Here is a 25134-nt window from a genome sequence, read left to right as displayed (position 1 = left end):
ATCCAACCCAAACTTTGGGTCCGCTATGTGGATGAGACGTTTGTCATCAATAAATAAAACAAATTAGAGGAAACCTTCAAGACCAGCAATAATACCTTTACTGACATAAAATTCAGTAAAGAGGAGGAAAACAACAACAAAATGCCATTCCTAGATGTTACAGTAGAGCGAACAGTCAACGGGGAACTTCAAACCAGCGTCTACAGGAAAACAACACATACGGACAAAACGCTGAACTACAGAAGCAATCATCCCAACATCCACAAATGAAGCTGCATTAGAACATAATTTCAATGAGTCACCACACATTGCAGCACAGAGAAATTATAAAGAGCAGAGGAAAATCACCTATACAGTGTATTCAAAAAAAGAACAGGTACCCAACTGGGGAGAATGTGTAAACTCCACACAAAGTTGCCAGGGGCTGGAATCGAACCCGGGTCCCTGGCGCTGTGAGGCAGCAGCGCTAACCACTGAGTCACCATGCCACCAGGCTTCAGATGGAAGACTAGCACAACACTCACTCAGTCCTGCGCTGGCCAGGTATATGAGGGCAAAGTCTGCTGATTTCTCAGCAACCAACTCAAACAAGCAGATAAAACATGTCCAGAAACTCTAGCCACTCTCCCCTACATCAAAGACAACTCAGAAATGACTGCCATGCTACTCAGACCTCTTGGCATCATGGTAGCCCACAAACCCACCAACACACTAAAACAGCAGCTAATGAACTTGAAAGACCCTATACAGACAACAAGCAAAACAAATGTAATTTACAAAATACCGTCAAGAACTGTAACAAACACTATATTGGACAAACAGGCAGAAAACTGGTCACCAGGATACATGAACATCAACTACCCACAAAAAGACATGATCCACTCTCACTGAATCTTTACATACAGATGAGGAGGGACACCACTTTGACTGGTACAACACATCCAACCGAGGACAAGCCAAACAGAGACATGTGTGAGAATTCCTAAAAGCATGGCATTCCAACCGGAACTCTATCGACAAACACATTGACTTGGATCCCATTTATCACCCCCTGAGAAAAGGAACAGGAAATGACATCACCACAGGAACTGGCATCACCATAGGAAATGACATCACCGACCCAAGGAAACCTAAACACACAAATAAAAAGCAGGCCATACCACCAGTACTTCATCCAGAGGCTAACTGATGATGTTACATAGTATGGTGACGAAACATCTGAAAACAAACCTTGCAGCTCAGCAAGCAAACCTATATCCAGAACCTCAACCTGAGCTAAAAATCTTCTCAAAACTTGCTAGTCCAAGGTAGATTTTGTCGCAGTTCCATCATACCGAAAGGAAAAAATGTCACTGAAAACCAAACATTGCTACATCGCCTACATTAGAACTAAAAAGGCTACTTGAAGTAAATAGACCATTCATCTGAAGATAATAGATGTTGATATTTCCATGTACAAGCAGGCTTGCCTGTAACAAGTAGTTCTGACTTAAGAATTAATTTTATCCAGTCAGTGTATACAATTTGAAGTAAATGAAGAGGAAAGGCACTGGTTTTACTGCCTGAGTTCCTCATCCATTGTAATACATAAAGGAACTGGCAATTTGACATTTTACGTAAACTGTTTTGGATTACCACCTACGTATAATGTCAAGTGAACAATTTTTTCATTCACAAATGAGATGAGCTATTTAAACTTCAGCACATTCTCAAGAATTCTCCATCGACTCAATTTAAGCACCAGCACCAATGTACGCCACTTGGCAGACTGCAGGCATGTGATGTAGTGTGTGCATCAGGGCAGAGGCCTTCCTGTTGAAACAATACAAAGACACATTGCAAACCTATGCAAATTTATACACCGTCTCAAATAACCCAAACTATACTGAGTTGATTTGGAGTCTGATTGCATGAACATGCCAGCTGTATACAAGTTATGCTGTGGTGTAGCATGGTGGCTCAGTGGTTAGCATTGCCACCTCAGTGCACCAGGGATCTGGTTTTGATCTGGCATATTCTTCCCATGTCAGCATGGGTTTCTTCTGGGTGCTCCAGTTTCCTCCCACAGCCCAAAGATGAGCAGGTTAGATGGGTTGGCAGTGCTAAATTGTCCACAGTGTGCAGGCTAGGTGGGTTAGCCATGGTTTACAGGGATTGGGTAGGCAGCTGGATCTGGGAGGAATGTTCTTTGGAGAGTTGGTGTGGACTCAATGGGCTATTTGGCCTTCTTCCACACTGTAGGAATCCTATGGTTATATCCAAGTTAACAAAATTATTATAACACTCTTGAGACTGAGCACAACAATTGAACACATTAGAGTGAGATTTAGGCCAATATCTCCTCAAGTTGTGTCATGACAGTTTAGAATCATCTACGTAGGCGCATCATTTTACAACATGCACTCACTCAACAACTACTGCCTATCGATTCAAGATCAACAGCAAAGTCCTGGAAATCCTGATTCATTTTCCACATCCTGATGAAGAGACCAAACACAAACAGCCTTCATTAGAGAGAGTGCACAAACGTCCAATGAGCACTGATTGCCTGGACGTGGCAGAGTTTGCAAATTCCACTTTGGAATTATCAGCCGTCTCAGAACCCATCATGCTAGAAAGTCATCCTCAATCCTGAGGGACTGTTAAAGAGATGTCCCAATTCTTTTCATTGTTCAACCAGACCTGTGTTTTACTTTGTAAAATCACTGGGGCATAATGCACTGAAAAGAGGAGCAGAAAATAAGAACTTGAAGTGAATAAATTGAACAATGGGATTAAAGAAACAAAGAAGCCAGATACATACAAGAATTTGGCATTAGCTTGCATGGTCGAAGAGTCCCAACTCCCAGATTCCGCACCTGGAGGGCGTACAACATCTTATAACTGCAGATGCATTTTGATTTAGTTGGGAAGATTCCCCATTCTTTCATTGGAACATTAATTACTTATGATGAGCTTCTTTTAGTTTTATTGTATTATGTGTTCCTTTCTTACATTGTGGTCATTTCAAAGGGCAAATTGTTCAGATTATTATTGAGTGACCGCGAGGTAACTCTTACTTATCGGTCCATCTAAACAGGCAAACATGCATTTCCAAGCTGAAAACAGGATTTAGTGGTCAGGGTTACCCAGCAATTAAATATGGATACTTACCCAAGCTTCCGAACAACAGATTTGTAGAAGGAACTGTCGTTTTTGAAAAGGATCGCCATCTAACAACAGTGGGGAGAAAGGCAGAAAACAAGAAGTAGTTTGAGGAATCATGTCAATGTGTACATGTCTGTCTGTAAGCAACGGCACTTTCACACCATATTAAAATAAGTTTCATGGTGGTTATTCAAAATTATTTTGACGTTCACAGTGTTGTTCAATTATTACTAAAGTTAGCGGCAGTTGGTGGGAAATGAAAGAAAATACATAAGTCATAAGAAAATGAGAAACAAATACCACTGAACCATATGGCTAAACACAACTCTGTACAAAATAAAATTACTTGAGGATGGAAATGAAAATCAACTAGCACAAAAGGGTCCACTGCTGTTATAAAAAGATACATGGTCATACATTGCAGAAGACAACACTTCACATAAAAGAGACACAGATTGCAGGCACCAATTCTCTAATGTTTTCTCCCCATTCAATTTGTCATGACAACAAAGGTTTTTTCTTGTTGAATAAAGATTATTGTTCAGTGGATCATGACAAAACCAGCAGGATATCAGTCCCCTCTTAACTAAACTAGGAGAGGCTAGCCAACAGCACCATTTAAACACAATGCCAGATAAGATTTACATAGTTTCACAATTGGCACTATTTGCTAAGGACTTTAGTAAAAGCTTCCCAAGTTTTCAATGATTACAAATTGCCCAACATATCATGCTGATAGACCTAAAATTTGGAGTTCTTCGCAACTATAGAAAAAAGATTCTGACAGGAGATTTAATGTGAAATATTTCCACCCCATTAGGGGTAAAAATTGCCCATAACCAGAGATTTCCTCAGACATTAAACCAGAATTGTGGTGTTGCATGTGAGGTTAGTATGTTAGTTATGACTAAGTAGATTATAACTAACCTCTTTCTCTATTTCTTTTGCAGTGTCATAAAATGCCTTTGAGTTTATTTCATTCATGTCGTCCGTAAAATTGCTTTTTGTTAAGTGCAAGATTCCTGGGAAGATTCTCGCTAGAAAGAGAGAGATAGAAACAAAACATTGACATATTGACCATGTAGCCTGGACAATTAGTGTAAGGACTTAAGCAATAAAAACTATGAGGCTAAAAAAAGATTGCCTTCCTTTCCTCATGGAATCAAACCAGAGGACGAGTGAGATTATGGGCTATGAATTCCTGTTATTGTCATTTTCAGTTTGCTAACCAACATAATTCAAAAATAAAACTCACTCAGAATGGAGTCGGAAAATATTCTCCAAATAGATACTGACGAATAAAAAAGTGTACAATTATAACTGAGAGAAAACAATTCAGTCACAGTTTGACAAAAGTGAAAATTACTGCAAAAGGAAAGAAGCATCTACAGATCTTAAAGAGATATTGGACAAATTGGGCTATCATGGAAATGCAAATATTTTAATACCAATATTTTCTGTGCAAATGGTTTCTCAGTCAATATAGAAAATTTTAATTAATCAACATTATTTTATATAAAAATGTCCATTTCTGTAGCATCTTTTGTCTCCTAAATGTTCTTAAAGGGCACTGCATCCAATAAACGCAGCAACCAAATTACTTTGGTGGTGTTAGTTGGAGGAAGGTGGTTAGGCAGCAAATCAGGATTTCATTGCAGTTTTACATACTGCTAGAGAGCAGGGGGACAGATCCTGTTCAGGTAAGGTTAAGATTGAAGCTGGAGGACAGTAACTTTGACAATGTGGCAGTTGGACATGCATAATGGTGTCACCCTTCAATCAACATCATCAAATGTCACACTTGAAGTGGGAGTTCTTCTCCTGAATCGATTCTTTGAAGATATTAAAAAAGACTACTCAACAGCAAGTATTAATTACAATAAAATTACCATCAACACAAGGCTGCTTTTCTCCACAAAGTCAATCCAGTCTGATAACTGTTTAAAAGAAAGTGTTATTTGCACATGAAAAGCATTGTGCCAGATTATGAAAAAAAAGAGTCTTTGGAGATGCATTTTTCTTATTTAATCCACTTTCTCTTGATACTAGGCACTCTTCTCTTCATCTAGAGGTGGAGAAAGCTGGTGGGGGTTCCATACCAGTAACTTTGTTTACCTATCCTCAACTTTAATCAGTCTCTACTAGTGCAGGAAGGAAAGACATGTACACGCACAAACCCATGGAAAGACTAGCAAAGACAGATTGGCTTGAAGGAATTACATCAGTGTAACACTTTTGCTCTTGTTGATCTATATATTGAGGACAGTCAGTGGACAAAAAATGAGGGGGAAGTGTAAATCATTCTTCATTAAAATTGGTGACTCCATATCCACCATGCAAACTATTACAGATGAACTTGGAGCAGTCGTTATCCTACAGTAAGCAGGGAGCATGGATAAAAGCAAATTACTGCAGATGCTGGAATCTGAAACCAAAAGAGAAAATGCTGGAAAGTCTCAGCAGGTCTGGCAGCATCTGTAAGGAGAGAAAAGAGCTGACGTTTCGAGTCTAACTGACCCTTTGTCAAAGCAGGGAGCATGCTTGTGCATCTTAAAAATTACCTCCATTTTAATAAAGAGGACAACAATGATTGTGGCAGTTACTGCATAATGACTCAAACAGCTACTCTACAATATAAAAAATGTAATTAATCTACTCCCAAAAAGTGAAATCTTAAGCTGCTCTTATACTAAAATGCTGGGATCATTAATTTTAAGGAATCTTTGCAAGTTTCCCCTCATTGAGACAGACCAGCATATCAGGCGTTAGCATCACTGGATCAAGTCTTATGTTAATATAAAAGTAGCATATGTAAGTCAAGAGTTTGATGTAAATATTATCGGAAAACGATAGGGTTGACAATTTTCTTTTTACCTGTTACACAGCTATTTTCCTTTTCAAAGAACCCAGGGGAACATTGACACTTATACGTCTGAAACAGATTCACACAAGTACTGCTTGGAGGACAGATTGCATTTTTGCAATGATCTGGAAATCAAAATAGTACATGCTGAAATTGTTATTTGTTTCATTACAGACTTATTTGGTAAAGTAACATCCACTATGATTTGAAATTTACTGAACACAATGAATCAAAGCATTGGATTTGTAAAACAGCTGACAATTTATTTCTTACAGGATTTAACAAATGTAATTATAGTATTGGTCATAATCGTCAGTGGAGTTTAAAAATGGGATTTAGATTTACCCAAGTTTCAAGCAAACCCCCCACCCCCACCGCATTGCCAACTATAGTTACACAATTTGAGTGTACAATGGTGTTGCAAGGAATCTCCCTCTCATGCTTCAACAATCATTTAAATCAAAGCTCTGCTGTGAACTTGGTTAAAGAACAACCTATATTGTCTCCAATACATGATTTGGAGATGTACAAAGTTAAAAATCACACAACACCAGGTTATAGTCCAACAGGTTTATTTGGAAGCACTAGCTTTTGGAGCACTGCTCCTTCATTGCTGTCTAGCAATCTAGGCGTGTTCAATATAGCGTATCAGTTGCAAGACACTCTGATCTTTTGCTATAAATTCTGTTTCTTATTATCCTGCCCCACTCGTTTCCTGATGAAGGAGCAGCGCTCTGAAAGCTAGTACCTTCAAATAAACCTGTTGGACTATAACCTGATGTTGTGTGATTTTTACAAAGTATTGACAGAAACAGCCTTGGAGCAGAAAGTTAAATCATTTTACTGTACAAGATGGAAAATTGGTGTTCAAATCTGTAAATAAATTAGATGCTTATTTATTCAACAGACACTCTTTCACAACAGTAACAACACAAGCACTAATGGAAAATTCCACTTTCCATCAGACTCCATGATGGGTTTATAAGAACAAGATGCCAATATATTCAGCATTGGCATAGATCTCAGACTTTTTCATATTTAAAAGGGCAATCCATGGATTTAAGCACACAACGCTTTTTAAAAAAGAACACTTTCCCTCTGAAATTAATGCCCATCATTTGTCCCTTCCTATCAAGTTTACTTTTCCTAAACTTGAACTTGGATGAGAATGTTTTGAATGGTTTTAATCCAAAAAGGTTTACCATTTGGGTTTCATTTGGCAAAAATGCTGATGATGATTGTTCACTGCTGTTGTCAGTGACATTGTCACTACAACTTAAGATATTTACTACACACGAAGAAGAAAAGAAGGTCATTATGGCTGACAAGTTTCAAGGTTAAGTCATATATGTTAATTTTGAGAGCACTAAGTTTTGGCAGAAGGAAGTTATATCAGCAACCAACTATGCCATAAAAAAAGTTAGTCCATCTTGCCTTGATTTATTTGACAGGTACTTGGATCCTTGACACTACTGTTCTCACCGTTGTGGTAAAATGTGTAATCCCAATAGCCAACTATTGCTAACACCGATGATGTTTAGTTAAATACTAACCCCAAACTGATTAGCCAGCTTTTGAGCAAAAGGAAACAAAGCAGTTTACTAGACTGAGAAACATCAGCCAATGCAAAAATGTAGGCTTACCTGTAGGCTGTGGAGTCATGGTCTTTGGAGGCTGGGTTGTGGACCAAGTAGAATTGGAAAGTTCTGTACTCTGAGTCATTGCCTCACTTGTAGTATTCATTGGCACTGTAGCATTCATTGACACTGTAGCAGTTGCTGGCATTGTAACATTTGTGCTGGCTTCACTGTTTGCAGATGTGTTGGTTGACGTAATGTTCATTGGAACCCACGTAGATCTTTCAGTGGTGGAAAAGACTGTTGCCATAGTAACATTAATTTCTCCACTTGTAGCTGGTAGGCTGGTTGATGCATTATGAGGTGTGGCGGCGGTGGTTGTGTGTTCTGGGATTGAACTTTGGGTGGTATTTTCTGTGGTGTTTGTTGGAATCTCAGCTGTGGCTACCGTTTGAAGAGTTGAAGCCCCTGCTGTTGCAACTGTCATGTTAACTGGGGAATACGTGGGAGCAAACGTTGCATTTGAAAAAGAGGTTTGTGCTTCGGTTGTTGTTGTATTTTCTCTGGTTGAAGATGATGTTACACTGGTCATTGAAATAAGTGGGGAGCTTGCTGAAAGACTTGTGTCAGATATTGGAACAGTGGTAGACACTGCAGTTACCTCAGAGGCAGAACTGGGTGTTGAGGTAGTGCTCTTGTCAACTGTACTTGGTTTTGAAGTGGGTATGTGTTTAATTGTCTGCGATTCCACTACTGTAATGGTGCTGGATGATGACCTGGACGTCACAGGAGTCAATTCTGTGGCATTTGTCCCTCCTGAAAGAAATCATATCTCAAATTAGAATTAAATATTTTACCATTTTGAAGCTGGACATCTCCCTTGTGAGGAAAAACAACGTTGGAGAAGTAACAGGGAAAAGAAAGACTTGTATTGATATAGTCTTTTTCATGACCACCATTCATCTCAAAATGCTTTGGATGAAGTGAAAAGTTTTTTGAAATATAGTCACTGTTAATGGAAGTAGTGGAAAATGTTTTACTTCGAGAGATGTATATTTGCCTTTAAGATCATTGATGCCTGATGGATTTGTAACATGGTTGCCATGGAGTAGAGGGTAGGGGCCGCTATGGCATGGGGCTCAATGGTTAGCACTGCTGTCTCATAATGTTAGGGACCTGGGTTCAAATCCACCCTCAGGCAACCGTCTGTGTGGAGTTTACACATTCTCCTTGTGTCTGTTTAGGTTTCCTCTCAGGATGTGCAGGTGAGATGGCCTGGCCATGGGAAAATGCAGCGTTACAGCGGTGGGTTGGGTCTGGGCAGGATGCTCTTTGGAGGGTCGATGTGGACTTGATGGGTTGACTGGTCTAATTCCATACTGTAGGGGTTCTATAATTTATGCTGCACAAAGATATTCATTTGGTTGTTACTTTGTGTTGAGCCTTTTGCCTAGATTTTGCCCAGCAAAACTGTCAGCACACAACAATATTGTATCTTGAGTGTGCATGTGTGCACTTAATCATGGAAATTCAAATATTACTGTCAGTGATTTTTTTTCCAACACAGATACACTTTCAAAATGATCATCCCTTTTAATGCTCTAATACCACTGTTAAAAGCCCCTGAAAGTATCATATAAGACCATAAGACATAGGAGTGGAAGTAAGGCCATTCCGCCCATCGAGTCCACTCCGTCATTCAATCATGGCTGATGGGCATTTCAACTCCACTTACCCGCATTCTCCCCGTAGCCCTTAATTCCTTGTGACATCAAGAATTTATCAATTTCTGCCTTGAAGACATTTAGCGTCCCAGCCTCCACTGCACTCTGCGGCAATGAATTCCACAGGCCCACCACTCTCTGGCTGAAGAAATGTCTCTGCATTTCTGTTCTGAATTTACCCCCTCTAATTCTAAGGGTGTGTTCACGGGTCCTAGTCTCCTCGCCTAACAGAAACAATTTCCTAGCGTCCACTCTCTCCAAGCCATGTATTATCTTGTAAGTTTCTATTAGATCTCTCCTTAATCTTCTAAACTCCAATGAATACAATCCCAGGATCCTCAGCCGTTCCTCATATGTTTGACCTACCATTCCAGGGATCATCCATGTGAATCTCCGCTGGACACGCTCCAGTGCCAGTATGTCCTTCCTGAGGTGTGGGGCCCAAAACTGGACACAGTACTCCAAATGGGGCCTAACCAGAGCTTTATAAAGTCTCAGTAGCACAACAGTGCTTTTATATTCCAACCCTCTTGAGATAATTGACAACATTGCATTCGCTTTCTTAATCACGGACTCAACCTGCATGTTTACCTTTAGAGAATCCTCAACTAGCACTCCCAGATCCCTCTGTACTTTGGCTTTACGAATTTTCTCACCGTTTAGAAAGTAATCCATGCTTCTACACTTTTTTCCAAAGTGCAAGACCTCACATTTGCTCACATTGAATTCCACCAGCCATTTCCTGGACCACTCTTCCAAACTGTCTAGATCCTTCTGCAGCCTCCCCACTTCCTCAGTACTACCTGCCTGTCCACCTAACTTTGTATCATCGGCAAACTGCGCTAGAATGCCCCCAGTCCCTTCATCCAGATCATTAATATATAATGTGAACAGCTGCGGCCCCAACACTGAACCCTGCGGGACACCGCTTGTCACCGGCTGCCATTCCGAAAAAGAACCTTTTATCCCAACTCTCTGCCTTCTGTCAGACAGCCAAACCTCAATCCATACCTGTAGCTCACCTCGAACACCATGGGCCCTCACCTTGCTCAGCAGCCTCTCGTATGGCACCTTATCAAAGGCCTTTTGGAAGTCTAGGTAGACCACATCCACTGGGTGAATCTTGTTCAAAAGATTTAATTGGGGAGTTCTTTTAGTGCAGTGGTAGTGTTCCTATCTCTGAGTCGGGGACGTGACTGCAAGTCCCATATGCTTCAGAGATGGGTTGCAAAGAAACAGGAAATATATCAAAATAGTTATTATGTACTGAGTAAAAACCTATGATGAACATCATCTCTGGCCCTGAAATACTGGGTTTATTTTTGTTCAGTGTCAACCTTTTCCTCATGATAAAGAGTAAACAGTTTAAAATAAGCTGAAATATCAATCTCAAAATTTTAGATTGCTATCTACAGAACTGAATGTGTGTCAGACAATCTTTAATTCCTAGTCACTGAGAATTCATGGTAATTGGTTATTTAACCCTGTTTGATGACCCCACTGATGCCAGATTCCTCAGAAATCCCCTTGACTTGACACAAGATTCAAATTAACATCAGGAAGTCTCTGCTGCTATAATAATTAGATTGTTGGTGGCATCTTTCTTCGAAGTTAGCACTGAGTATTATTGCTTTGCTACTGACCCAAAGCACTACCATATTTAACTTTAACCAAGTACAAAATTTGACTTGAAAAGAAATAGAAGCAACAAGAATATCTGTTCACCATAGCCTTGCTGCATCTTAAATGTAAATTGTACTTTACCACTTCTATGAACAAGAAAATATATTGAAACAACATATTCCAATATCAATATTTGGTTAAAAAAATTACACATAAAAGGGAGAACTAGCCGTTTGAATACAGAACTGGCTCAAAGGTAGAAGACAGAGGGTGGTGGTGGAGGGTTGGTTTTCAGACTGGAGGCCTGTCACCAGTGGAGTTCCACAAGGATCGGTGCTGGGTCCTCTACTTTTTGTCATTTACATAAATTATTTGGATGCGAGCAGAAGGGGTACAGATAGTAAGTTGGCAGATGACACCAAAATTGGAGGTGTAGTGGACAGTGAAGAAGTTAACATCAGATTACAACAGGATCTTATCAGAGTGGCAATTGGCCAAGAAGTGGCAGATGGAGTTTAATTTGGATAAACGTGAGGTGCTGCATTTTGGGAAAGCAAATTTTAGCAGAGCTTATACACTTAATGGTAAAATCCTAGAGAGTGTTGCTGAACAAAGAGACCTTGCAGTGCAGGTTCATAGCTCCTTGAAAGTGGAGTCGCAGGTAGATAGGATAGTGAAGAAGGCACTTGGTATGTTTTCTTTCATTGGTCAGAGTTTTGAGTACAGGAGTTGGGAGGTCATGTTGCAGCTGTACAGGACATTGGTTAGGCCACTGTTGGAATATTGCATGCAATTCTGGTCTCCATCCTATCAGAAAGATGTTGTGAAACTTGAAAGGGTTCAGAATAGATTTACAAGGATGTTGCCAGTGTTGGAGGATTTGAGCTATAGGGAGAAGCTGAACAAGCTGAGGCTGTTTTCCCTGGAGCGTCGGAGGCTGAGCGGTGACCTTATAGACATTTACAAAATTATGAGGGGCATGTATAGGATAAATAAACAAAGTCTTTTCCCTGGGGTTGGGAAATCCAGAACTAGAGGGCAGAGGTTTAGGGTGAGAGGGGAAAGATATAAAAGGGACCTAAGGGGCAACTTTTTCATGCAAAGGGTGGTACGTGTATGGATTGAGCTGCCAGAGGAAGTGGTGGAGGCTGGTACAACTGCAACATTTAAGAGGCATCTGGATGGGTATATGAATAGGAAGGGTTTGGAGGGATATGGGCCGGGTGCTGGCAGGTGGGACTAGATTGGGTTGGGATATTTGGTCGGCATGGACGGGTTGGACTGAAGGGTCTGTTTCCATGCTGTACATCTCATTGACTCGATGACATCGAACCTAAGAGATATTGCCCTCATTTTAATAAAGTCATCCAAATCATAACTGGTTTTGACTGATTTTGAGAACTTAATTTATGCTTGTTTGAGTTTTGTTAGCTTTTCTCAGTTTAAGAAGAAGTTCAACAATAAATACAGTTCGCAAGTAGATAAATGTAAATGCATCATATACAGTAGCTATTCCCTCATGATCAAAGTCATAAAGTTTGTTGCATAAAGGAAGTATGCAACAAACTTTCAAATCTTTAAAAATTTGAAATCATTCATTTTCCTTTCACAAGAATTCTATACCCAGTAATTTACTTTTTTCTGCAACATTTGCATTAGTTTTTACTCAAATCTCATTACTCTCATAATCCTAGAAGGATTTATTCTTGGCTTCTTAATCAGCATTATGCTTGACATCAACCTCCACAGACAAGGGGAGTGTAGTTACATGCACATTGATGACACCTAAGACATCCCTCCACCAGCTGGTCCAGCAGTTTGTTTTGGGAAACTGATCACAACAAACCACCTGATGAAGGAGCAGTGCTATGAAAGCTAGTGCTTCAAATTAAACCTGTTGGACTATAACCTGGTCTATCTTTGTACACCCCAGTCCAACACTGGCATTTCCAAATCATCACAACAAACCTGAATTTCTTACAACTGAGCACAGGCAAGATTGTAGTCATTGCCTTCAGGCTCTGCCAACAACATGCAGCAATGTCACACATTTTGGTTTCCTCGTTAGTGACCTTCTTGGGATGAACCAGACTACTTGCAGCTTTGTGGTTTACTCCAGCTCCAAGCAGAGATTCCAAAGCTATATGTTCTCTGTCTAATCATTACTTATACACTTAATGGTAAGGTCCTAGGGAGTGTTGCTGAACAAAGAGACCTTGGAGTGCAGGTTCATAGCTCCTTGAAAGTGGAGTCGCAGGTAGATAGGAGAGTGAAGGCGGCTTTTGTTATGCTTTCTTTTATTGGTCAGAGTATTGAGTACAGGAATTGGGAGGTCACATTGCGGCTGATCAGGACATTGGTTAGGCCACTGTTGGAATATTGCGTGCAATTCTGGTCTCCTTCCTATTGGAAAGATGTGAAACTTGAAAGGGTTAAAAAAAGATTTGCGAGGATGTTGCCAGCGTTGGAGGATTTGAGCTATAGGGAGAGGCTGAACAGGCTGGGGCTGTTTTCCTTGGAGCGTCGGAGGCTGAGGGGTGACCTTATAGAGGTTTACAAAATAATGAGGGGCATGGATAGGTTAAATAGACAAAGTTTTTTCCCTGGGGTTGGGGAGTCCAGAACTAGAGGGCATAGGTTTAGGGTGAGAGGGGAAAGATATAAAAGGAACCTAAGGGGCAACTTTTTCATGCAGAGGGTGGTACGTGCATGGAATGAGCTACCAGAGGCTGGTACAATTGCAACATTTAAAAAGGTATTTGGATGGGTATATGAATAGAACGGGTTTGGAGGGATATGGGCCGGGTGCTGGCGGGTGGGACTAGATTGGGTTGGGATATCTGGTTGGCATGGACATGTTGGACCGAAGGGTCTGTTTCCATGCTGTACATCTCTATGACTCTATGACCTGATCAGGTGACTCAGTTTGTTACAGGGGGCTAACAAAGAAAGAACATTACAGCACAGGAACAGTCCCTTTGGCCCTCCAAGCCTGGACTCTGGAGAATGTAGTTTCATTTGCATTGTAGTATGCTTGTTCCTGTCATATCTGGACACCTGTTTTACTGAAGATGGAGGTAAAAAAACATTTCTAACTTGAGTTTTAGATTAGATTACTTACAGTGTGGAAACAGGCCCTTCGGCCCAACAAGTCCACACCGACCCTCCGTAGAGCAACCCACCCAGACCCAATCCCCTACATTTACCCCTTCACCTAACACGGTGGGCCATTTAGCATGGCCAATTCACCTAACCTGCACATCTTTGGACTGTGGGAGGAAACCGGAGCACCCAGAGGAAACCCGCGCAGACACGGGGAGAATGTGCAAACTCCACACAGACAGTTGCCTGAGGCAGGAATTGAACCCGGGTCTCTGGTGCTGTGAGGCAGCAGTGCTAACCACTGTGCCACCCATCAAAAGGAAATGGTTTATGCAAAGGATACTCTCTTGCAAGTGTTGCTTACACTTAAATGACAATTTAATTGATTAATTCTTATTTTGCCCGGTCAAGGTGTTGTTAATTCTTCTCCATGTGTCTTGCTGCAAATTGAATGAAGTAAACTGATATAAAACGTGAAGAAATGATTTGAATGACTTCACTGGTCAATTTTGCAGTACTTGAACATTTAAGAATGGTGGCTCAAAGAGATTAGATTGCTTTGTTCTCTCCTGGTTGTACTTACACTACTTCCTTTATGCAACAAACTTTATAACTTTGATCACGAGGGAATAGCCACTGTATATGATGCATTTACATTTACCTCTACTTGTGAACTGTATTTAAAGTTGAACTTCTTCTTAAACAGAAAAAAAGCTAACAAAATTCAAACAAACATAAATTAAGTTCTCAAAAACAGTCAAATTTGTGCCTCTGAGAAGAATCTTAATGAAAATAAGCTAATTCTGTATTTCACCATTCACGCTTTCACATTACAGTATTCTTATAAAAGCCTGCTAAGCTGGTGTGCAAGAAACTCAGACAAATACAATGGCAAGGGTGATAGCTACACAATTTCCAGAAGTATTAAGCATTGCCATTGTTTCAGGAATGTGTCCTTGCTTCAAGATCTGGGTGCATGTTTAACAGTGCACTTAGATTAACAGCTTGTTCATTGTGGATATGAAGGTTATCTAATGAAAACAACAAATGCTACAGATCACAGTGGGTCAGGCAGTATCCATGGAGATAGCAAGCTAACGTTTTGAGTCTAAAGGACTCTTCCTCAGAGCTGAAATGGAGTGTGGAGGGACAGCATTTATGCTACAGTTTGGGCGGGAGGGCTATTTAGTGGGTGTAGAATGCTATGTTAGTAGTCTACATTAAGTGATTGGAATGTGAGAATGGAAGAACAACGGTGTTTCTCCCGCCAGACTTGAAAGGACAGTGAGTGGGATGGGGAGGGAAAGACACAGAGTCATAGAGATGTACAGCACAGAAACAGACCCTTCGGTCCAACCTGTCCATGCTGACCAGATATTCTAAATTAATCTAGTCCCACTTGCCAGCACTTTGCCCATATCCCTCTAAGCCCTCCCCATTTATGTACCCATCCAAATGCCTTTTAAATGTTGTAATTGGACCAGTCTCCAAGACTTCCTCTGGCAGCTCATTCCACACGTGCATCCTCTGCATGAAAAAGGTGCCCCTTAGATTTCTTTTAAATCTTTCCCCTCTCACCCTAAACCTATACCCTCTAGTTCTGGATTCTCCACCCCATGGAAAAGACCTTGTCCCTCATCATTTTATAAATTTCTATTAAGATCACCCTCAGCTTCCGATTCTCCAGGAAAAAACAACCTCAGTCTATTGAGCTCAGTCTATGACAATTTAATTGATTAATTCTTATTGTGCCCGGTCAAGGTGTTGTTAATTCTTCTCCATGTGTCTTGCTGTATATTGAATGAAGTAAACTGATATACAACGTGAAGAAATGATTTGAATGATTTCACTGGTCAATTTTGCAGTACTTGAACACTTAACTTTAGCTCAAACCCTCTAACCCATGATAACAAGCTAAAGGAAAGGAAGGAAATGGTTCACAATTTGAAGGTGTTGAACTCAATATTAAGTCCAGAAGGCTGTAAAGTGCCTGGTTAGAAGAAGAGATGTTGTTCCTCCAGTTTGCGCTGTGATTTGCTGGAGAATTGCAACATGCCGAGGACAGTCAATATGGGCACACAAGCAGGAAGCTGTGTTAAAATGACCAGCTATGGGAAGGTTAGGGTCCTGCTTTTGCACAGACAGGAGGCATTCTGCAAAACGGTCACCCAGTCTGTGTTTGGCTTCTCCAATGCAGAGTAGGCCACATTGGTTGCAGTGAATACAATATTCAGAAAGACATGCCTCGCAGGGCATCCATATTTTGAACATTCAAATATCTCAGTTTCAAAATCAGGATAGGCCAGTTTGCAATGAACTAAACCAAATCATATAGCATACTTCTGAACTTGAATTATAACACTCTCAAACTTGCAACTGATAAAATGTGCAAATTGGACAGGCTTGGAAACAAAATTTCTGATCTGAGCCAACTTGCTTAAATTCCAAATGCATTATGATGAAATATTTAAAAAGGTACAGCAACCACCATTAGAACAGTTCATTTTTCTCACAGTAGTACACTTTTGAACTTAAAAGGCAGTATTATCAAGGATTATCGTCCTTGAAATGTCTATGTAAAGACTAACACCAGAAGGTTTTTTTTGGGGTTGCAGGACGCATTGATGAGAAAGAGTATTTTGGTGGCAATATTTTTACAAAACAATAATCATTTCGTTCACAAGCATCAAGTCAAAACAGTCAATAGCCAGACTTTACAAAAAGAAATATGACAAAACAAGGAAAAGCGACCATGCTATAAAGATACATTTGATGTAATGGTTTCAATGGATGCTGTGCAAACAAGCAGTTTCACAGGTGCTGAGTAAGTGAAACTTAGAACTCCAAACAACTGCAAACAATGGTAACACTACGTAAAGAAAACCATTCAGCTTTAAAAGGTAGTAGACAATAGTGACAGGAATTATCACACCAATTTGGGAGCCCAACATTGTTCCAGCCAGGATTGACCGGTTGTTTACAGACAAATTTGTAAAGGATGATGTTTTAGTGGCTCTTAGTAATAGAATAGTTAGGAGTTATCACTAATCAAAAGGAACGAGCAAACACATTCAAATATATGGAGATGAGTTTAAAGAGCTCATAAAAGTTAAGGCACAGAATATTTTACATCAAAATCAACAATTGTCCATCCAAGTGAGCAAGGCCAGGTGAACAGACATTTCTACCCTCTTCTGGCTTATGTTTCTCGAATGCCAGATTTTGTCATGGATTCCAGCAGTGTGTTGCATTATCAATTGTGGCTCAGTGGGGATCACCCTCACTTCGGAACCAGATGTTTGTAGGTTCATGCTATACTGCAAGATGCTGATTTCCAGAAGACATGTTAAAATGAGATCCCATTCAAAAGGGCATCAATGTTGACATGGCACTATTTCAAAAGAGAATGTGAGGACTGCAGATGCTGGAGATCAGAGCTGAAAATGTGTTGCTGGAAAAGCGCAGCAGGTCAGGCAGCATCCAAGGAGCAGGAGAATCGACGTTTCGGGCATGAGCCCTTCTTCAGGAATGAGGAAAGTGTGTCCAGCAGGCTAAGATAAAAGGTAGGGAGGAGGGACTTGGGGGAGGGGCGTTGGAAATGCGATAGGTGGAAGGAGGTCAAGGTGAGGGTGGTAGGCTGGAGTGGGGATAGGGGCGGAGAGGTCAGGAAGAAGATTGCAGGTTAGGAAGGCGGTGCTGAGTTCAAGGGATTTGACTGAGACAAGGTGGGGGGAGGGGAAATTAGGAAACTGGAGAAATCTGAGTTCATCCCTTGTGGTTGGAGGGTTCCTAGGCGGAAGATGAGGCGTTCTTCCTCCAACCGTCGTGTTGCTATAGTCTGGCGATGGAAGAGTCCAAGGACCTGCATGTCCTTGGTGGAGTGGGAGGGGGAAATTGAAGTGTTGGGCTACGGGGTGGTTGGGTTGGTTGGTCCGGGTGTCCCAGAGGTGTTCTCTGAAACGTTCTGCAAGTATGCGGCCTGTCTCCCCAATATAGAGGAGGCCACATCGGGTGCAGCGGATGCAATAAATGATGTGTGTGGAGGTGCAAGTGAATTTGTGGCGGATATGGAAGGATCCCTTGGGGCCTTGGAGGGAAGTAAGGGGGGAGGTGTGGGCGCAAGTTTTGCATTTCTTGCGGTTGCAGGGGAAGGTGCCGGGAGTGGAGGTTGGGTTGGTGGGGGGTGTGGGAGTCAGGGAGGGAGTGCTCTTTTCAGAACGCTAATAGGGGAGGGGAGGGGAGAGAAATATATCCCTGGTGGTGGGGTCCGTTTGGAGGTGGCGGAAATGACGGTGGATGATACGCTGTATATGGAGGTTGGTGGGGGTGTAGGTGAGGACCAGTGAGGTTCTGTCCTGATGGCAGTTGGAGGGGTGGGCTCAAGGGTGGAGGAGCGGGAAGTGGAGGAGATGCGGTGGAGGGCATCTTTGATCACGTCTGGGGGAAAATTGCAGTCTTTGAAGAAGGAGGCCATCTTGGTTGTACGGTATTGGAACTGGTCCTCCTGGGAGCAGATGTGGCGGAGATGAAGGAATTGGGAATATGGGATGGCGTTTTTACAGGGGGCAGGGTAGGAGGAGGTGTAGTCGAGGTAGCTGTGGGAGTTGGTCGGTTTATAGTAAATGTCTGTGTTGATTCGGTCGCCCGAGATAGAAATGGAAAGGTCTAGGAAAGGGAGGGAGGAGTCTGAGACGGTCCAGGTGAATTTGAGGTCAGGGTGGAAGGTGTTGGTAAAGTGGATGAACTGTTCAACCTCCTCGTGGGAGCACGAGGCAGCGCCGATACAGTTATTGATGTAGCGGAGGAAAAGGTGGGGGGTGGTGCCAGTGTAGCTGCGGAAGATGGACTGTTCCACAGTTTTTGGCACTATTTCAAAGACAATCTAAAAGGCTGTCTCTGGTGACCTGGTCAAAGTTATTCTTCAGTATACACCACATGCAGATTATCTGATCATCACTGTTTGTGGGAGTAAATAATGTGCTCACAAACATTTAAATGGCCTCAAAGTTTAAAAGGAAGGCTTTGGTGTTGTGGAGATATCACTGAATTAGTTACCCAGGTACCTCAGGTCAATGAAATCAAGGAATGCTGGCGATCCCAGCGGGTCAGGCAGCATCCATGGAGAAAAAGCATGCTAACATTTTGAGTCCAGTTGACTCTTTCTCAAAGTTCAGGTAAATGCTCTGGGGACATGTGTTCGAATCCCACCATGGCAGATGGTGAATGGAAAAGCTTTCCTCATGACAACAATGTAACCACGGTCAATTGTCATTAGCAAAATAATCTGGTTCACTAATGTCCTTTAGGAAAGAAAATCCGCTATCCTACAGGTGACTCCAACTCCGACAGCAATGTGGGTGACTGCGTGGAGTTTGCACATTCTCCCAGTGTCTGCATGGGTTTCCTCCAGGTGCTCCGGTTTCCTCCCACAGTCCAAAGACGTGCAGGTCAAGTGAATTGGTCATGCTAAATTGCCCATGGTGTTAGGTGCATTTGTCAGAGGGACATTGGTCTGGGTGGATTACTCTTTGGAGGATCGGTGTGGACTTGTTGGGCCGAAGAGCCTGTTTTCACACTGTAGAGAATCTAATCCAGTCTTAACTGCCCTCTGAGTTATTAGGGATAGGTTGTCCCAACAAGAGACCACCCACAATCCATAAATGAATTTTTAAAAAGTCACTTACTGATCTTGTGGTCGTTCTAGCTGTATTTGATTTTCCTACGATTTTGATTTTTCCCAGGATAGGCAAGCACAGTTTCTTTATAAACAGCAAGCACTACTTTGCCTCTTAATGCTGACAGATTTATATGTTTTAATAAATCAACTTGAAGTTCAAGACCAGTCACCTGGAATTAATTGCCATGTATCCACAATAATCCATTTGCAAGCGCTGTAATACAAACTTGCAATTCCCCGATTATATTTTCACTCAGTCTCAACTCCAATGAACTAAATGCCCCTTTTGTAGACTTTATTTTCTCACCTTTGCTTCTCTTTTCTGCTCTGTGATGATGACAGTAATGTGGTGTTACCTTTTAAGGCGAGGGTATTGGTTGTTTTCTTTCAATGAGTGAGCATGTTTTTTTGCTGCAGATTAATTATTGTTTTCTTGTTAACTAAACATTCCATGATCACTTGCGCACAACATGCAGTACAGCTCACATCCCTCACATTAAAAGTTAATCATAAAAAGTAAACAAGATGGTACCCTCCTCTGCTTCTCAACATTAAACATGAATACTTTCTAACTGTAACAAGGCAGTTAGATACTGTCAAATTTCTTCAGTAAGGAATTTCCCACAATAGAGTGAAAGCAATTCTCAACCCTAGCAACTGCCATCAGTGAACAAAACATTTAAATTTACCTCACCAATGTTCAAATTCAGCGACACACAGTGGACAAATCTTTTGTTGTTGTAGGGAAGAAGGGTCATTTTATAGTGGTATTACAGAAATGAATAATGTCACAGTTTCATGTGATTAATACCACTGCATTTGGAAAAGAAAGGACTGCGTTTAATTCTTTGAACAGCGTGCCCTTTAAAATAAATACAATTCGAACAGGTCTCTGGCAGTGCTTTAGTCAGTTAACTTGGACATGGATCAGAGAAACGTAATTGGGCACTGAGAATCAGGATTGTAAGGTATTTGCATTGCAAGTTTATTAATTTATTTTTCCTTAGTTTTTGTAATAGCAGAAATCAATTCTTTGTTCACTTTTGTTTGTGTTACTTCCTTACAGCCTTAGCTATTCAGCAAACTCCGGGTACTCCAGTTTCCTCCCACAATCCAGAGATGTGCAGGTCAGGTGGATGGCCATGCTAAATTGCCCATAGTGTTAGATGCATTAGTCAGAAGGAAATGGGTTTGGGCGGGTTACGCTTCGGAGGGTCAGTGTGCACTTGTTGGGCCAAATGGCCTGTTTTCACACTGTAGGGAATCTAATCTAAAGACAACCTTCAATCTCCAACAGAAATTATAGCAGTACCTTCACAGTAATGAATAGGATTTACAAATAGAATGTAGTCTCAAAAGTATAGGGCTAGAAATTGTTCTTTGTCACCTATTTGTCAGACTGAAAATTTGCAAATATATTAATTTTAAGGGGTTTTGTCGCATATGCCCTGGGATTTCTGAAATTCTTGGGATTGTTCAGAAGACAATGGCAGCTTGTGCATCTCTACATAAAAAAAGCTGTGCATCTCAACATCAAAGGAACAAAAAGACCATACCATGACAAGCTGCGATGTCCTTGCAGAGAAAGATAAACTTCCATTTAAATACAGTGACTTTCACATCTATATATAGTCTCATAGCATTTCACCAACAGTAAGGTGTGGTCACTGTTGTAATGGAGGAAACTCAGGATAATGAAACCATCTCTACACTTAGGGTACAGATACATGCACAAAGCAGTAGTGTCATACACAAAGAGTAGAGTAGATACTGGTGTGCTGTTAACTTTGGAACTGTATCTCAAGTCAATCATTTAGAGGACCAAAAAGAACATAATTAAAAATACTTTCAAAATGTCTTACTATGGTGGTTGAATTGTACTGCACTTTTCTGCTAACAGATTCATACTTTGCAGGCCATACCAGGCCGTGCACTCAGAGCATGCACAGATCAACTGGTAGAGGTCTTCTCGGACATCTTCAACTTCTCTCTGCAGCAGGCCACTGTTCCTGCCTGCTTCAAGAGGGCCAACATCATCTCTGTGCCTAAGAAGGCTCATGCAGCATGTCTCAATGACTACCGCCCAGTGGCTCGAACTTTAGTGGTCATGAAGTGCTTTGAAAGGCTGGTCATGGCATTACTCAACTCCAGCCTCCCCACTACTCTTAACCCACTCCAATTTGCCTATCGAACCAACAGATCCACATCAGATGCCATATCACTTGCCCTTCACTCCTCCCTAGAACATCTTGACACCAAGAACAGCTACGTTAAGAATCCGACTCATTGAAGGCTGAACTGTAGTCAATGCTATTATCCCCTCGAGACTGATTACTAAACTTAGTGATCCCAGACTGAGCACCACTCTCTGGAACTGGATTCTCGGTTCCTAACCCACAGGACATAATCAGAGAAGATTGGGGACAATATTTTATCCTCACTAAAACTCAACACTGGAGCCCCCCAGTGCGTACTCAGCCCCCTACTGTATTCACAGTATACCAATGACTGCGTCGCCAAATACCAGACTAATGCCATTTACAAGTTCATTGATGACACCACCATAGTCAGTCGAATCTCAGATGGTTTCAACACAGTTTCTACCCTAATGTTGTTAGAATACTGAATGGTCTCACAAACTCTTAGCATTCGCCTGTACCTGTGTTCTTGTTTTTGCCACTGTTTATCTATTATTTACTATCTATGCTACTTAACTGTGTGATTTGCCTGTATTGCTCACAAGACAAGCTTTTCACCGCGCCTCGGTACACATGACAATAAATTCAATTCAATTCGATTTAAATCAACCTTTTATCCCCTACTGAGTGAAATAGAATACGAAGGGCATCTTGGTCCATGCCAATTTGTATGAAAGCCAACTGGGCAATCCTATGAAAGGGTTTGATTGAGTAAGCACAAATGTTGCTTCCACTTTGGCAGAGGGGAGTCTAAAATTATGAGCCGTAACCACCATCACTCATCAGTTCAATGGAGAATGCACAAGAAACCGAAGATACAGAGTTTGTAATTTTTGAAAAAAACAACCTATCATTGAAGGAGAGTGTCACTGACTTGGTCAACACGAGTGCTTTAATTACCCTTAAGAAGGTGGCGGTGAGCTGCCTTCCTGTTGTACTGCAGTCTGTGACGTAGGTACAATCACAGAGATGTTAGACAGGTTGTTCCAGGATTTTATTCCAATGACAGAGCAGGAAATCATTCCACGTGCAGCTTGAGGAGGTTATGTAAGTGGCGGTAATCTTATATGTCTGCTGTTCTTATTCTTCCAGAGAGTAGAGATGGTGCGTTTGAATAGTACCACCAAAAGAAGCTTGTGGAATCCACTACCAGTAATACAACTGAGGAGAAACTAGTTTGAATAAGACGAGAAATTTGGAGAGGGTTAGATGGAGGCAGATGGGAGTGGAGGCTTAAATGAAGCATCAGAACAGATATCAACTAGTTGGGTGGTATAGTCTGTTTCTACCCAACGCGTTTCTCATAATTCCATGGTCAATACAAACATTTAAGAGAAATCTACAACTCTGTGTTAAAAACATGGTCAAAAATGTAATTTACAAACAATGCTATGTAAAATTGGCTATGTTTGTTGTCAGTCAACTATTAAAAGCTGCCAGAGGGAACATAAAGTAGTGATTTGTTCAATCAACAGTATTATTATTTTCCAGCAAGTGGCAGGTAGCATGAGGCAACTTTGACCTGCCCAATGTGTTTTTCTAATCTTACAAGCCAATTAATCAGCTCAGAATGTGAGGTCTTCTTTTATATTGTATAAGCAGAATGCCAGGAGGTTCATGCCCTTTTAGCTTGGAGCCAATTTCAAGATTGACTGACAAAGTACCTCTGCTTTTGGTAACGGCACTAAACGCTAAACAACAAGTTTAGGAACTGATAGTTAAAAGATTGTCACAAGATCCATTACTTCCACTTGAATAACTTTACTGAAATAATCTGTTTTGCAAAGTATAACATCTGGTCAATGACCAGACAAATGGTTAATGTCTCAGCACAAATTCCATGCGCTTCTCTGATGGCATATCTACAAGGGTAAAGACCCTTGTTTAGGTAGTGGAAAATGATGAACACTTCTCCCTCTTGAGTTTCTTGACTCACACGGTAATTCAAGGGATTCATTATTATTCAGCCACTTCAAAAAAATGAAATGCAACCAAGCTGTACTTATTTTCTCTGAGCATCAAGCAGATGTGATGACGTAGTAGTATTATTCTGGACTGTTAATCAGAGACCTGGGTATTGATCTGGGTTCAAATCTCACCATGGATGATGGAATTTGACTTCAATATTTTAAACTGGAATTAACAGTGCAATGATGACCATTAATCTATTGCTGATTGTTGTGGAAAAACCCATCTAGTTGACTCACGTCCTTTAGGGAAGCAATCTGCTATCTTTATGGTCTGTCTGCATGTGACCCCCAGACCCAAAGCAATATGTTTTACTCTTAATTACCCTCTGGGCAATTAGGGATGGTGAATAAGTGCTGGCCAGTGATGCTATGATTCTGTAAATGAATATTAAAAAAAGGCCCAAGAATTACTGGCAATATTTCACACATTCGTTACATTACAGGGCTAGTCTCAGTTTGTCAATAGAGATATTAGAAATCCAAACTCCACACAAATTTTAAAAATTATAAGCTGAATTCAAGACATTTGAACATACGTGGAATTTGAGTAGGATTGTATCTGGCATTCTGGACCTTTTGTGTTAATTAGGGGGAATTTTTTAGCAAAGCAAAATCCAATGTTTATAGTTTTTAAAAAAAGATGGCTGGGAGGTAAAAGACACAGAATGAACTCACCTACCCTATTCATGACAGTAACAGTTCAAAACCAGCAAGTTCAGTTTTTTTCTTTCGTAACAACAATCTTATCAGTAAATATTCATGAAAACAGCCAGTTCAATTATTCATTATTATTTCAGCATATGCCAAACGGAAATTAAATTCCCAAACTCTGCTTGAAGGCCATTTTTATGCCCAGCCTTTTTCTGTAGTAGAAATTATAATTATGGCTCTTGCACAAAAGGTCTATATTTAGTATGCTATCTTTCCTCCTTGATATCAGAGGCCAAGATAAATGAGTACAATGATCACAACGTGTGCCTGTAATCAGCCCTAGAGCATACACACAGCCTGACCCCTCAAACATACAGGGATTATCCTGCATTCTTGAAATATTTTGTAGCTGGTATCCTGCAACCATACCACATTGCATGAATTCAACCCACCTCCTCCTCCAGAACGGAAATGTTTCCGGATTCCTTTTTGAACCTTTATTAGCTCAATGACAGATACCAGTGCAACAAAAGCTGTGCTATAATGGAGAACACAATATAATGTCCTAAATCTTCCAACATCCAGAGCAGTGAAATCTGGAT

General features: G+C 41.0%; 1 protein-coding gene across 1 annotated transcript in view; it reads right to left on the bottom strand.

Annotated features, from left to right (window-relative positions):
• The window catches only part of muc13b (mucin 13b, cell surface associated), a 93996-nt gene that overhangs the window by 29527 nt on the left and 39335 nt on the right, over positions 1-25134 (bottom strand). The window contains exons 2-5 of the mRNA XM_043675055.2: positions 7654-8403; positions 6022-6135; positions 4075-4184; positions 3154-3212 (exon numbers count right to left, since the gene is read on the bottom strand). Of these exons, the coding sequence (XP_043530990.2) occupies positions 3154-3212; positions 4075-4184; positions 6022-6135; positions 7654-8403 (1033 nt within the window). The remainder of the gene's footprint in view (positions 1-3153; positions 3213-4074; positions 4185-6021; positions 6136-7653; positions 8404-25134) is intronic.

The sequence above is a fragment of the Chiloscyllium plagiosum genome, unplaced genomic scaffold (assembly GCF_037043375.1).
Source record: "Chiloscyllium plagiosum isolate Xiang-an unplaced genomic scaffold, Cpla_swu_hap1 HiC_scaffold_32, whole genome shotgun sequence".
NCBI classification, from domain to species: Eukaryota; Metazoa; Chordata; class Chondrichthyes; order Orectolobiformes; family Hemiscylliidae; genus Chiloscyllium; species Chiloscyllium plagiosum.
The sequence above is the reverse complement of the archived record's forward strand: the minus strand, read 5'-3'. Positions and strand labels throughout refer to the sequence as shown.